We start from the raw sequence: 14,167 nt of genomic DNA, 5'->3' as shown, positions 1-14,167 counted from the left end.
AATTGTGCTCCCTTACTTCATGCTCATAAACACTTGTGAGACGGGCAATGTTCTCCTCCTTTTTTTTTTTTTTTTTTTTTTTTTTGGAGATAGAGTCTCTGTTGCCCAGGCTGGAGTGCAATGGCACGATCTTGGCTCACTGCAACCTCCGCCTCCCAGGTTCAAGCCATTCTCCTGCCTCAGCCTCCCAAATAGCTGGGACTACAGGCACGGACTGGGACTACAGGCCACCACACCCAGCTAATTTTTTTGTATTTTTTTTTTAGTAGAGATGGGATTTCATCATGTTGCCCAGGGTGGTCTCGAACTCCTGAGCTCAGACAATCCACTCACTTTGGCCTCCCAAAGTGCTAGGATTACAGGCGTGAGCCATCAGGCCCGACCTCATCCTTGTTTTACACAGAGAACATGGAGGTACAGAGGAGTTCCATAAATTGCCACCAAGGCCTTCCACTGGTGTGCAGCAGAGTCAAGATTCAAACCCAGGCTGTCTGGCCCTGGGGTCCAGCCTCTCCAGTGCTCTGCTAGGTGCTGGACAGGGTCAACAAGACAGAGAATGAGCACCACCTGACAGACTGGGACAGTCAGGGACGGCTTCCTGGAGGAGGTGACACCTCAATGGAGCCTTGAGGGAAGAGCAGGAGGGGCTGACCAGGCAATGAATAGAATAAGTATAACCAGGAAGAGGGAAAAGCCTGAGTGTTGCTGGGGGGGGCTGGAGAGCTGGCCTGGCTTGGGGTGTGTGCCAGGGGGGCAGGCGATCAGGACCAAGGGATGGCCAGGGTCAGATCTAGAAAAGCCTGGGCTATCCCATAGTCAATACCTCATCGCAAGGCCCAGCAGGCCTTCCACTGCTCTGTGTGTACCCCATGGGATGCCAGGAGCCTGGGCTGCCGCCACCCACCTGGGCTCCTTAGACCCAGTGCACAGGCATGGGGGCGGGAGTGGGTGTGGCTGATTTACATCCAACAGGTTGAGGGGAAAACCCAGGAAGTGCAGCCCAGGCACTAATCAAATCTAAGACTAATAAGAAGCATCCTGAGTAATGAGTGGCCTGGGCCGGAGCAGGCGAGGTGGCCGGAGCCGTGTGGACCAGGAGGAGCGGTGTGAGTAGCCGGGCAGGAGGGCAGGAGGGCAGGAGGGCAGGTGTGAGGTGTGAGGAGGGTTGGGCCTCAGCGCCGTAGGGGTTGGCAGGGTCCGGTGGGTGCAAGGACCACAGCAGATCCACGCACTAGGGCAGTCCCAGCCTCCCCAAGCCCCGGGCACATGGAGAGCCCTGGATCTGGATGCCTCTGGGGTGTGGGGCTTGCCTTGCGGGAGAGAAGCCACCGAGGCTGCAGGGTTGGCCACACCAGCAGGAATTCCCTTTGTCACCATGGCCCCCGCACACCCCCCATTTTCCCCCTTACATGCCCGCTGGACCATTTTAATGCTAATCTCAAACACCAGATTGTTTGAGTTGTAGAGACCACAGGATCTATTCCTTAAGAACACAAACTCTAAAAACAAAACAAAAAACTAAGCATCATACCATCACCCCTGCTGCAACAACAATTCCTGAACATCATCACATAGCCCGCCAGGGTTCAAACTGCCCCGACTGTCTCATCTATGTCTTTCTCAGTTGATTTGTTCAAATCAGCCTGGCCCACATTAGACTTTTGGCTATGTTTTAATCTATAACAGTTTCCACCCATTTTTTTCCTCGGTTATTTATTTGTTGACAAAATTGGACTATTTGTCCTATAGTTTTTTTTGTTTTTTGAGACAGAGTCTTGCTCTGTCACCCAGGCTAGAGTGCAATGACATGATCTTGGCTTGCTGCAACCTCCGCCTCCAGGGTTCAAGCTATTCTCCTGCCTCAGCCTCCCAAGTGACTGAGATTATAGGTGCTCACCACGATGCCCGGTTAATTTTTTGTATTTTTAGTAGAGATAGGCTTTAGCCATGTTGGCCAGGCTGGTCTCAAACTCCTGACCTCAGGTAATCCACCTGCCTCAGCCTCTCAAAGTGCTGGGATTACAGGCATGAGCCACGGTGCCCGGACCTTATAGCATTTTTATCAGAGTGAGTTTCTAAGGATTTATGAAAGGGCCCCAGGTCCCTCACTGTGCAGACAGAACCCATGGCCAGATGGACCGGGGCACAGCCTAGATTCACAGCCTCTCCCTGCTGCTCTGTCCTACACACCAGGCAGGGAGCAAATCTGTTCTCCCATCCTCTTTTGTGTCCAGCCACTACGTCCCCAGAATCTACGAAGCCAGGGGCTCAAATACATAAAGTTTCTGAGAGACTTGGACAAGGCAGTGACCAGAGGCTGCGTTGACACAGGATGAAATTGCCCAGGCCTCTGGCACCACGAGTCAGGACGCAGCTAGAACTGTGACCTGGCAGTGGCAGAAGCTGTCTGGTGCTGCTGAATCAGCCCTGACCCACTCTGGGACCTTGGCTGAGCCGCTTCCCCTCAGTGTAAAATGAAGAAGACTGTCTTTCCTACCAGACATCCCTCAAAAACACAAAAGTGCTTTGATGAAACTGCCAGACCCCCTCTTGGGGAGTCACAAGGAAAGGCTCTGAGAAGGCGTGCAGTTAAAAAAATGCCTTGACTTTCTTTAACCCAGTGTTTTTCAAACAAATTTTATCACAGAGATCTTTCTTGGTATAGCACCTGTTAACCAGCCAAGCACGTAAGGAGGGACAAGCAGAGGGCTCTGAGAATCACCCTCCTTGGCTGCTGTCTGGTCTCGGGATGTAGGAGAGAGTTTCCATCTTGCATCCAAATTTGTGGTGGCCCAGAGTGTGAGCCCAGCCCACAGAGCTAGTGTCAGAGAGGAGTTCCCTTTCTTCCCTTTCTGTCAATGGAGCTTCTCTCTCAAGCTTCTATTCTGCCTGGCTGGCGTCAGTCATGGGGTTTTCCCACCCTCCTTTGGCACTTGATGATGGTTCTGGGATTTTATGTAGGTCCATATGGTGGTAGAGGAGGGGGCAGGGACAGGCCCTCTGGTCAGCTTGGTATCTGCCATCTGGTCAGTCAGGCTCTGTCTCTCCTTCAGGTCCAGTGGCTTTGGTGGCTTCCAGGCAATGAATGGGTCTTGGAACCTCTCCAAGGCTGCCCTTGTCACATAGAACCTCCTGCCCACCTTCCACTCAACCAACCCTTCATGGTGATATGCGGTGGGTGGCGGCTTTCTCCCTCTTTGCTCCTCCACCCAAATATGGGGAGAATCAGGGGTCTGTCTTTAATTTTGTTTGATCCTTTGATTTTAGATTTGCTTTTGAATAGATAGTAGAGTCAGATGGTTTGAAACCCAGAAAGTCTTGAAAGATTTATAATAGAAAGTCTTTTTTTTTCCTTGTCCTCCATCTGCCAAGTTCCCACCTCCCCTAGAATAAGTAGCTTTATTTACATATAACTTACATGCTGTGAAATTCACCTGTGTAAAGTGTACAAGTCTGTGTTTTTAGTATATTTACAGAGTTGTGCAACCATCACCATAAGCTAATTTTATAACATTTCAATGACCCCAAAAAGAAACTTTGTCAGTCTTCATTCCTCCCTAGCCCCAGGCTAATCTACTCTCTGTCTCTATAGATTTGCCTATTTTGGACATTTTCCATAAATGGAATCATATGTGGTGTATTGTGACTAGCTGTTTCCACTTGGCATAATGTTTTCAAGGGCCGTCCAAGTTGTAGCAGGTATTAGTACTTCCTTCAGTTTTGTGGCTAAATCACATTCCATTTTACGGATATATCATGTGGCTTATCCAGTCATCGGTGGATGGACATTTGGGTTGTTTCTACTTTTTGTCACTGTGATTATTAACAATGCTTCTATGAACTTTTGGGTTTAAGTTTTAAGTGAACATGTCTTCTTTTCTCTTAAGTAGATGGATACCTACAAGTGGAATTGCTGGGTCATATGATACATTCTATGTTTAACATTTAAAGGAACTGCCAAATGCTTTCCAAAGTGGCTGCACTATTTTATAATTCACTTTAGGCACGAGGGTTCCGATTTCTCCACGTCTTCACTGACACTTGTCATTGACCGTCTTTCTCATTCTAGCCATCCCGGGGGTGTGAGGTGGTATCTCACTGTGGTTTGGATTTGCATTTCCCTAGTAACAAATGATGTTGAGCATCTTTTGCATGTGCTTTTTGGCCATTTATATTTTTTGGGGGGAAAATGTCTATTGAAATATTTAGTCCCTATAAAAATTGGGTTATTTGTCTTTTCATTATTCTGTTATAAGCATTCTTTATATATTTTGGATACAAGCTCCTTATCAGGTATAAGATTTGTAACTATTTTCTCCAAGTTTGTGGATTGTCTTTTTACTTTCTTCATGATTTTCTTTGGAGCATGAAAGTTTTCATTTTGATTAAGTTCAATTTTGATCAATCTTCTCTTTTTTTTTATTTTATTTTATTTTTTTATTTTTTATTTTATTTTATTTTTTTTGAGGCGGAGTCTTGCTCTGTCTCCCGGACTGGAGTGCAGTGGCCAGATCTCAGCTCACTGCAAGCTCCGCCTCCCGGGTTTTACACCATTCTCCTACCTCAGCCTCCCGAGTAGCTGGGACTACAGGCGCCCGCCACCTCGCCCGGCTAGTTTTTTTGTATTTTTAGTAGAGACGGGGTTTCACCGTGTTAGCCAGGATGGTCTCAATCTCCTGACCTCGTGATCCGCCCGTCTCGGCCTCCCAAAGTGCTGGGATTACAGGCTTGAGCCACCGCGCCCGGCCAATCTTCTCTTCTATCACATGCAAATTTGGTGTCATTACCTAGCCCCAGATCATGAAGATTTAATTCTATGTTTTCTTCTAGGAGTTCTGTGGTTTTAGCGCTTACATGTAAGTCTATGATCTACTTGGAGTTAATGTTTGTGTGTGGTGTGAGATAACAGTCCAAATTCATTCTTTTGTACGTGAATACTCAGTTGACCCAGCAATATTTTTGAAAACACTATTCTTTCTCCCATTGAATTGCCTGGGTATCCTTGTTGAAAATCCATTGATCATAACTGTTAGGCTTTATTTTTGAACTCTCAATTTCATTCTATTGATTTATACCTGTCTTGATGCCAGTACCACCCTATCTTAATTAGCATTGTATTGCAATAAGTTTTGAAGTAGGGAACCATGAGTCTTCCAACTATGCTTTGTTTTCTTTCAATCCATGAGCATGAGATGGCTTTCCATTTATTTAAATCTTTAATTTCCTTCAGCAATGTTTTTTAGTTTTCATGCATGTCTCTCATTTCTTTTATTAATTTTTTTCTTAAATATTTTCTTTAAAATAGTGTTTTTGGTTTCTTATTTATTTATTTTTTAAATTTTTTTTTTGAGACAGAGTTGCCCAGGCTGGAGTGCAGAGGTGCGATCTCTGCTCACTGCAAGCTCTGCCTCCCAGGTTTGCACCATTCTCCTGCCTCAGCCTCTCGAATAGCTGGGACCACAGCACCCGCCACCACACCTGGCTAATTTTTTTTTTTTTTTTTTTGTATTCTTAGTAGAGACCGGTTTCGCTGTGTTAGCCAGGATGGTCTCGATCTCCTGACCTCGTGATCTGCCAGCTTCGGCCTCCCAAAGTGCTGGGATTACAGGTGTGAACCACTGTGCCTGGCCTGGTTTCTTATTTTTAACAGAATTTTTTTATGCATACATGACCGTTTACAAATATAATTAGAACTTTCCCCTTTTTTCAAAAATAACCTCCAAAACAAAAACAGGGCCTACGAGCCATGCCATTATATACCTTGTTTTGTTTTTGTTTTTTTAGTTAATATGTCTTGCTGTTCTTTCCATAGCAACATACAGAGAGCTTCCTCATTACTTTTGTTGATAGCTACATAACAATCTAGTGTATAAATGTACTGTAATTTACTCAGTCAATTCCCTGCTGATGGATATTGGGTTACTTTTAATCTTCTGCTATTACAAATGTTGCTGCAATTGGCCAGATGTGGTGGCTCACACCTGTAATCCCAGCACTTTGAAAGTCTGAGGCGGGCAGATCACCAGAGGTCAGGAGTTCCAGACCAGCCTGGCCAACCTGGTGAAACCCCATCTCTACTAAAAATACAAATATTAGCCAGGCATGCTGGCGGGTGCCTGTAATCCCAGCTACTCGGGAGGCTGAGGCAGGAAAATCGCTTGAACCCAGGAGGCAGAAGTTTCAGTGAGCTGAGATCACACCACTGCACTCCAGCCTGGGAGATGGAGTGAGACGCCATCTCAAAAAAAAAAAAAAAAAAAAAAAAAGAAAGAAAGAAAGAGGAAAAAAACACACAAAAAGCAAATGTTGTGCTCGCTTTGACAGCACATATACTAAAAAAAAAAAAAGTTGCTGCAGTAAATTTATAATTTCACACTTCAGGATAAATTTCAAAATTTAATCACTGGGTCAGTGGGTAAATCCATCAGTAATTTTGACAAACGCTGCCAAATTACCCTCCATGGGGGTTATTTCTATTTACTCTCCTTCCGTAATGAATAAGAACGCCACTCTCCCCACAGGCTCTGCCAATAGAAGGTTTTATTAAGCTTTTGGAGTTTTACCAATCTCAGGGTGAAGATGGTATCAGTGTAGTTTGAATTTGCCTGTCTCTTTTGAATGAGACATTCTTATGTTTTATTTCCCTGTCTGAACTGTCTATTCATGTCCTTTGCCCGTTTTTCTCATGAGTAGCTGATCTTTATTTTTCTGTTTATTCTTTTTTTTTGAGACGGAGTTTTGCTCTGTCGCCCAGGCTGGAGTGCAGTGGCCGGATCTCAGCTCACTGCAAGCTCCGCCTCCCGGGTTTACGCCATTCTCCTGCCTCAGCCTGCCGAGTAGCTGGGACTACAGGCACCTGCCACCGCGCCCGGCTAGTTTTTTGTATTTTTTAGTAGAGACGGGGTTTCACCGTGTTAGCCAGGATGGTCTCGATCTCCTGACCTCGTGATCCCCCCGTCTCGGCCTCCCAATACAGGCTTGAGCCACCGTGCCCAGCCTATTTTTCTGTTTATTCTTTAGATCTTTAGATCTCAGTTGCAAAGATTTTGTGCCTGCTTTTCATATGCCTTTGGACTTGGGTGTTTGTTGTCATAAAGAAGTTTTTTTTGTTGTTGTTTTCGTTTGTTTGCTTGCTTGCTTTGTTTTGTTTTTGAGATGGAGTCTCACTCTGTCACTCAGGCTGGAGTGCAGTGGTGCGATCTCAGCTCACTGCAACTTCCCCCTCCCGGGTTCAAGCAATTCTCCTGCCTCAGCCTCCTGAGTAGCTAGGATTACAGGTGCACACCACCATGCCAAGCTAATTTTTGTATTTCTAGTAAAGACAAGGTTTCACCATATTGGTTAAATTGACCTGGAACTCCTGACCTCAGGTGATCCACCCACCTCGGGCTCCAAAGTGCTGGGATTACAGGCATGAGCTGCCGTGTCCAGCCATAAAAAGTTTTTTTGTTTGCCTGTTGTTTTGTGGATTCTATGTTATGCATCTTTTCTTTTATGGATTTTGGGTCATAGTTAGAAAGGCCTTTCACACTTTGATGACGGAAAACAATTATGAAATGGTTTCTTCTCTATTAAATTTACATATTTTTATTCTTTTCACATTTAAATATTTTATTGGGTTGCTTTTTGATACGAGGGAAATTATTTCCCGTGCTCGTTTCTGGCCCAGTCACTTTGTGCCAAGAATCCTTTCTTCTAAGGGTTGAAAGCAACAGCTAGGACTTTCCCCTTTCCTCATCAGGGCACCTCTCCTTGTGTCCTCCCTGGATGGAGGAGATGCAGGCAGGGAGGGAGCTGCTGCTGAAACTCAATATGATCCCTGCCCAGCTGTCTATCAGCACAGTGCAAGAATGTGGCTTCCTTTTTCTTCCACAGGTCTTTACTGAGGACAACTATATACAAGGAATCCAGCTACTGATTAGCATTTATCCAGCACCTGCTGTGTGCCTGTTGTCATGGAAGGCACTGGATTCAGAGACAAATGAGGCAGTAGGGGGAGGCAGAATGGCTACACCCTGAAATGTCACATTACCAACAAGAAATGTCACCCAGCAGTGGGTGCTGGGAGTTCAGGTTCTGGGAATAGTTCCCCTGGCCCAGAGCACTAATTTGATGCTACTATCATTATTTATGATTATCATTGGCTGGGCACAGGGGATCACACCTGTTGTCTTAGCTACTTGGGAAACTGAGGGGAGGGAATCACTTGAACCCAGGAGTTCAAGGCTGCAGTGAGCTATGATTGCACCACTGTAATTTTGTAGAGACAGAGCAAGACCCTGTCTCTATAAAAGAAAATTTAATTATCCCTAATATTAAAATTATTTTACATTATTATAAAATGATAAATATTAACCCATTATATTTCACACTATTTATATTTATACTAGCAGCCATATCTTGGGCCAGTTACATGCTTGTCATGTACACACCCTTGAGAAGATCTACAAAAGAAAGCCTAGAATCCCCATTTGACAGGTCAGGAAAACTGAGGTTGTGCACAGCCTGAGTCCTTCCCAAGATGACTCAGCCGTGCTTTCCCCACCGTGGGCACTTCACTCCAGCACACTCAGGGTCACTGAACCATGACGAATCTGTTTTCAACATGAGCTGACAGGAGGTGAAAATTATGATGGGTGGAAGTGGCTGTCCCCATTTCACAAACAGAAAACTGAGAAGGTGACTTGACCAGTTCTCCCAGGACCTAACTAAGTTCTTCTTCCTTTAGAACCAGCATGGGAGGCCGGGCCTGGTGGCCCATGCCTGTAATCCCAGCACTTTGGGAGGCCGAGGCAGGCAGATCACCTGAGGTCTGGGGTTCGAGATCAGTCTGACCAACATGGTGAAACCCCGTCTACTAAAAATACAAAAATTAGCTGGGTGTGGTGGTGCACACCTGTAATCCCAGCTACTCGGGAGGCTGAGGCAGAAGAATCACTTGAACTCAGGAGGCAGAGGTTGCAGTGAGCTGAGATCTCACTACTGCACTCCAGCCTGGGGAACAAGAGTGAAATTCCATCTCAAAAAAGAAAAAATAACAACAAAAAAGCATGGGGATGGTGTACTGTCAACCCTGAACATCTCTGAAAGTTCATTCTGAGTGGAGATGGGAGCAGCCACAGTGGTCTATTTCAAAATACAGCTCACAGAAACCAAAAACCATCTTTTCCTCCTCCTCCTTCCTTCTCCTCCCCTTCTCTTCCCTGTCTTCTTCATCTCTCTTCTTTTTCCCTTCTTCTCCTCTTCTGCCTCCTCTTCCTCATTCTTCTTTTCCTCCTCCATTTCTTCTTCCTCCTCCTTCCTGGTTAGCAGAAGCCAGGTTGTAAGGTCACCATCCATTCCCATGCACGTCCCTCAGGTTTCAGGCTGCAGCCTCATCGGGGCACACACCCTGTCTCTGCACGCTGGGATCCTCTCCTGTCCCCACCCCACTGGTGAGCTCAACTCATAGCCCCCAGCCCAAGTTTGCAATCAGTGTTTGCTTGAAAGACTGCATGAGAAAGGCCAGGCGCTATGGCTCACGCCTGTAATCCCAGCACTTTGGGAGGCAGAGGCAGGTGGATCACAAGGTCAGGAGATCGAGATCATCCTGGCCAACATGGTGAAACCCCGTCTCTACTAAAAATACAAAAAAATTAGCTGGGCGTGGTGGTGGGCGTCTGTAGTCCCAGCTACTTGGGAGGCTGAGGCAGGAGAATGGTGTGAATCCGGGAGGCGGAACTTGCAGTGAGCAGAGATGGCGCCACTGCACGCCAGCGTGGGTGACAGAGCGAGACTCTGTCTCAAAAAAACAAAAACAAAAACAAAAAACTAGATAAGAAATTCCTCCTATCTGCCAAGCTTTTACTGTTCCTTCTCTTCCAGTCACATCTACAGGTTTTCTTGGTGAAATTGTAAAGGGCAAGAACGAGGGGCCGACGCATCCCCTCAACCCTGCTCCTTCACTCCTGCACAGAACCCTTCCCACCAAGGAGGAAAAGATGGAGTTGGCCCACGCACACAGGAATTGGCCCCTAAAATTTTTGTTTTCTCGATCCAGGTGTGGGCCTTGTCCAGCACAGTACTCCTTATCACTGGAAGCGGCAATATTAACAAGGGCAGCAGCTCAGGGGGTTATCTTTACTAATGTGCTCAATACTGCACTAGGCACCTGCCATGCATATGCTGCTCACAGTGATTCTGTGAATAACAACAGCATCCTCATTTTACAGGGGAGAACGCTGGGTCTCCAAGAGGGGAAGTTGTGCCCGAGGTCACACAGCGAGGAGTACCAGCCCCATGATTCACAGCCCAGGGTTCCCAAGCAGGGCTGCCCGGTGGCTTTCCTCAGGCTCATCCCCAAAGTGGCTCAGAATCTGGTCCACTCCTCCTACTGGTCCTTGACTTGTTCATTTTAGACGCTCTGGATTGATTTCCCACTTTCTAAGGTGAGAACTTAACTTGGACGTCACTATCTGCGTGCACGCAGCCTCCCCTCCCCGGGTCCCCAGTGAAGTAGGGGTACGTGTTCAGTTGGAGTCAAGATAGACCTGCTGGCTGCCGGCTCTGCCCCAGAAAGTCAACTCCTCTGCAGTTCTGTTCTCCCCGCTCTCCTTCCTCTCTCCTAGAAAACTTGTTTTTGCCTTTGTTCACTGACAATGGTCTAATGGCTCTCACAGTGAGTAACCTCTTTTACAGAAGGAATAATTCCAAGTCTCCACCTTATTCATTGACTCGGATGGTTCATTTATTTATGACAATGTAAATATTGCCCACAGCTGAGCTGCTATTCATGTCCTGTGATTACCTTTCTTTTCTTTCTTTCTTCTTTCTTTCTTTCTTTCTTTCTTTCTTTCTTTCTTTCTTTCTTTCTTTCTTTCTTTCTTTCTTTCTTTCTTTCTTTCTTTCTTTCTTTCTTTCTTTCTTTCTTTCTCTTTTTTCTGTGGGGGGAGACCGAGTCTCACTCTGTGGCCCAGGCTGGAGCGCAGTGGCATAATCTTAGCTCCCTGCAACCTCTGTCTCCTGGTTTCAAGTGATTCTCCTGCCTCAGCTTGTCAAGTAGCTAAGATTACAGGCATGCACCACCACACCCAGCTAATTTTTGTATTTTCAGTGAAGACGGGGGTTTCACCATATTGGCCAGGCTGGTCTCGAACTCCTGACCTCAAATGATCCACCTGCCTCAGTCTCCCAAAGTGCTTGGATAACAGGCATGAGCCACCACACCTGGCTTACTTTTCTTTTCTTAGTGATGTCTTCTGTTTCCCTGGAGTTGGTAACTCCTCTGTTTTCTATGCATGTAATTCATCTCCAGCTCTGGGACACATCCACCCTGTCAGTTGGTCAGACATTCTCACTTACCTATCACTTCTATGTTTTCTCTGATGACATTTACCCTTCTCCCATTTTAGCTGGAATAGAGTGCCCTCTAGACCTCCAAGCAGCTGTCACTGGGGAAGTCCTTCACCATCATGCCAAGAATGCTCACCTTCCCCTCTCCGCTGAGAGGGGTCCTGTTCTTCACCACCGCTGGTTTTTTTTTTTTGTCCGCTCCCCAGATTCAGTGGAGCAAGTCCTCCAGTAGCTTCCAAGATCTTGCATGTCTGAGAAAGTCTTTATTCTACCTCGCACTTGATAGATAACAATGTTCTAGACTGAAAATAACTTTCTATCATAAACTTTAAGGCGTTGCTCCATTTTCTGCTTACTTTCCGCTTTCTATTTCCACTTTTTGCCAGTAAAACATATATAATGAAATTTTGACCTTTTTAATCATGATGACATATTCAACTAAGTGGCACTACGTACATGCACAAGCACCACTATCTATGTCCAAAACCTTTTTATGACCCCAGACAGAAATTCTGAACCCATTAATCAATTAGCCTGCCTGTGCTAACCTCTATTTTACTCTCTAACTCTATGAATTTGCCTCTTCTACTTCCCTCAGATAAGGGGAATTGTACAATATTTGTCTCTATATGACTGTCTTATTTCACTTAGCATAATATCTTCAAAGTTTATCCATGTTGTAGCATGTATAAGTATTCCATTCATTTTAATAGCATCATAGTATCCTGCTGTGTACCTGTAACATATTTTCTTCATCCATTCATATGCTGATAAATGATTGGACTGTTTCCACCTTTGGCTGTTGCAAATATGATGTTCTGAATGTTGGGGTACGAGTACCCGTTTGCATCCCTGTTTCAGTTCTTTTGGATGTTTACTTAGGAGTGGAATTACTGGGTCATGTGGTAGTTTTATGTTTGTCTTTTTAAGGAACTGCCAGACTTTTCCACAGCTGTTGCTCTGTTATACATTCCCATGAGCAGTGCCTTCACATCCACTTTCTTCACATCTCCAATGCTGCTTATTTTCCATTTTTAAATAATAGCCATTCTAATGGGTGTGAAATGATATCTTATTGTGGTTTTGATTTGCATTTCCCTAATGACTAATGATGTTGAGCATCTTTTCTTGTGCTTATTGACCACTTGAATGTTTTATTTGGAGAAATGCTGATTCAAGCCTTTTGCTCAGTTTTGACTTGAGTTGTTTGGTTTTTTGTTGTTGAGTTTCAGGAGTTCTTTATATATTCTGGATATTACTCCCATATCAGATATATGATTTGAAGATATTTTCTCCCATCCTGTGAGTTGTCTTTTCACTCTCTCAATAGTGTCCTTTGGTGCACAAAAGTTTTAAATTTTGATGAAGTCCAATTTATCTAGTTTTTTCCTTTCATTGCCTATGCCTTTGGTGCTGTGTCCAAGATAACATTGTCAAATTTAGTGCATGGAGATTTCCCACTATGTTTTCTTCCGAAAGTTTTATAGTTTTAGCCCTTAGTCCATTTTGAGTTACTTTTTGTATGTGGTGTTAGGGAAGCATTCAACTTCATTCTCTTGTATGTGATTATCAGATTTTTCCAGTATCATTTGTGGAAGACTGTCCTTTTCCCCATTGAATGGAATTGTTAGGGTTTTCTACATATAACATTGGGTTATCTGTGATAAGAGATAATCTTATGCTCTCCTTTCCACTGTGGATACTTTTATTTCTTTTTCTTGTCTAAGTGCTCTGGCTAGTGCTCCTGGTGCTATGTTGAAGAGAAGTGGCAAATATGTGTATCCTGGCCTTGCTCTGATCTTAGGGGAAAGCTTTCTCTTTCACCATTGAGAATGTGGGATTCTCAAATATGGCCTTTATCATGATAGGAAAGTTACTTTGTATTCGTAGTTTCTTGAGTGTTTTTATCATTAAAAAAGTTTGGATTTAGTTAAGCACTTTTTCTGCATCAATTGAGATGATCATTTAGTTTTACTATTCATTTCTTTAGTGTGGTGCATTTTACTAGTTGATAAAATGTATGTTGAACTACCATGGCACTCCAAAAATAAATCCCACTTGGTTATGGTGAATAAACTTTTAATGTGCCATTGAGTTCAATTTGCATACATAAGGCATATTGGTGTGTAATTTTCTCTCCTTGTGAAATCTTTATTGTGATTTTGTATTAGTGTAATCCTGACTTGGTGAATGAGTTAGGAAATGTTCTTTCCTCTGATTTTTGGGAAGAGTTTCAGAAGAATTGGTGTTCATTCCTTTTTAAATGTTTTGGTAGAATTCACTAGTAAAGCAATCTTGTCCTGAGCTTGTCACTGATAGGTTTCTGATTACTGATTCAATCTCGTTATAGGAGTATTCAAATTTTCTATTTCTTCATTTGTCAGTTTTGGTAGATTGTGTGTTTCTAAGAATATGTCCATATTTATCTATGTTATCAAATTTGTTGGTGTACCATTGTGCATAGTATTCTTTTATAATCCTTTTTATTTCTGTAAAATAAGTAATAAAGTTCTTAATGTCATTTCTGATTTTAATAATATGAGTCATCTCTCTTTTTCATAGTCAATCTACCTAAAGGTTTGTCAATTTTGTTGATCTTTGCAAAGAGCCAGCTTTGTTTTGTTGATTTTGTCTATTGTTTTTTCATTCTCTGTGTTATTGATCTCTGCTCTAGTCTTCATTATTTCTTTCCTTCTGCTATTTTTGGATTTGGTTTGTTCTTCTATTTTTATTTCCTCAAGGTATATAATTAGGTTATGATTTAGTTATGATCAGGTTATGATTCTTCTTTTTCAGTGTATGTATTTGCATTAATTTCCCTCTCTGCATTGCTTTT

The 14,167-nt window shown here is 44.0% G+C and overlaps 1 protein-coding gene across 6 annotated transcripts in view; it reads left to right on the top strand.

Annotated features, from left to right (window-relative positions):
- The first annotated feature begins 964 nt into the window (after positions 1 to 964).
- The window catches only part of LOC104668265 (tumor necrosis factor receptor superfamily member 13B), a 32,269-nt gene continuing 19,066 nt past the window's right edge, over positions 965 to 14,167 (top strand). Inside the window, exons 1-2 of one of the 6 annotated variants that reach the window (XM_030923285.1) lie at positions 1,018 to 1,106; positions 10,212 to 10,427. Coding sequence is in view for 3 of the 6 variants with exons in the window: in XM_010370932.2 (XP_010369234.1) it covers positions 1,046 to 1,106 (61 nt within the window). In the remaining 3 variants the exon portion in view is untranslated. Of the gene's footprint in view, positions 1,107 to 3,606; positions 3,700 to 10,211; positions 10,428 to 14,167 lie in introns of those variants that run through there. The other 5 variants (XM_030923286.1, XM_010370932.2, XM_010370930.2 and 2 more) reach the window with 5 other exon arrangements.

This window comes from Rhinopithecus roxellana, chromosome 19, assembly GCF_007565055.1.
Source record: "Rhinopithecus roxellana isolate Shanxi Qingling chromosome 19, ASM756505v1, whole genome shotgun sequence".
In the NCBI taxonomy this organism is placed as follows: domain Eukaryota; kingdom Metazoa; phylum Chordata; class Mammalia; order Primates; family Cercopithecidae; genus Rhinopithecus; species Rhinopithecus roxellana.
This window is presented reverse-complemented; position numbering and strand designations above follow the sequence as displayed.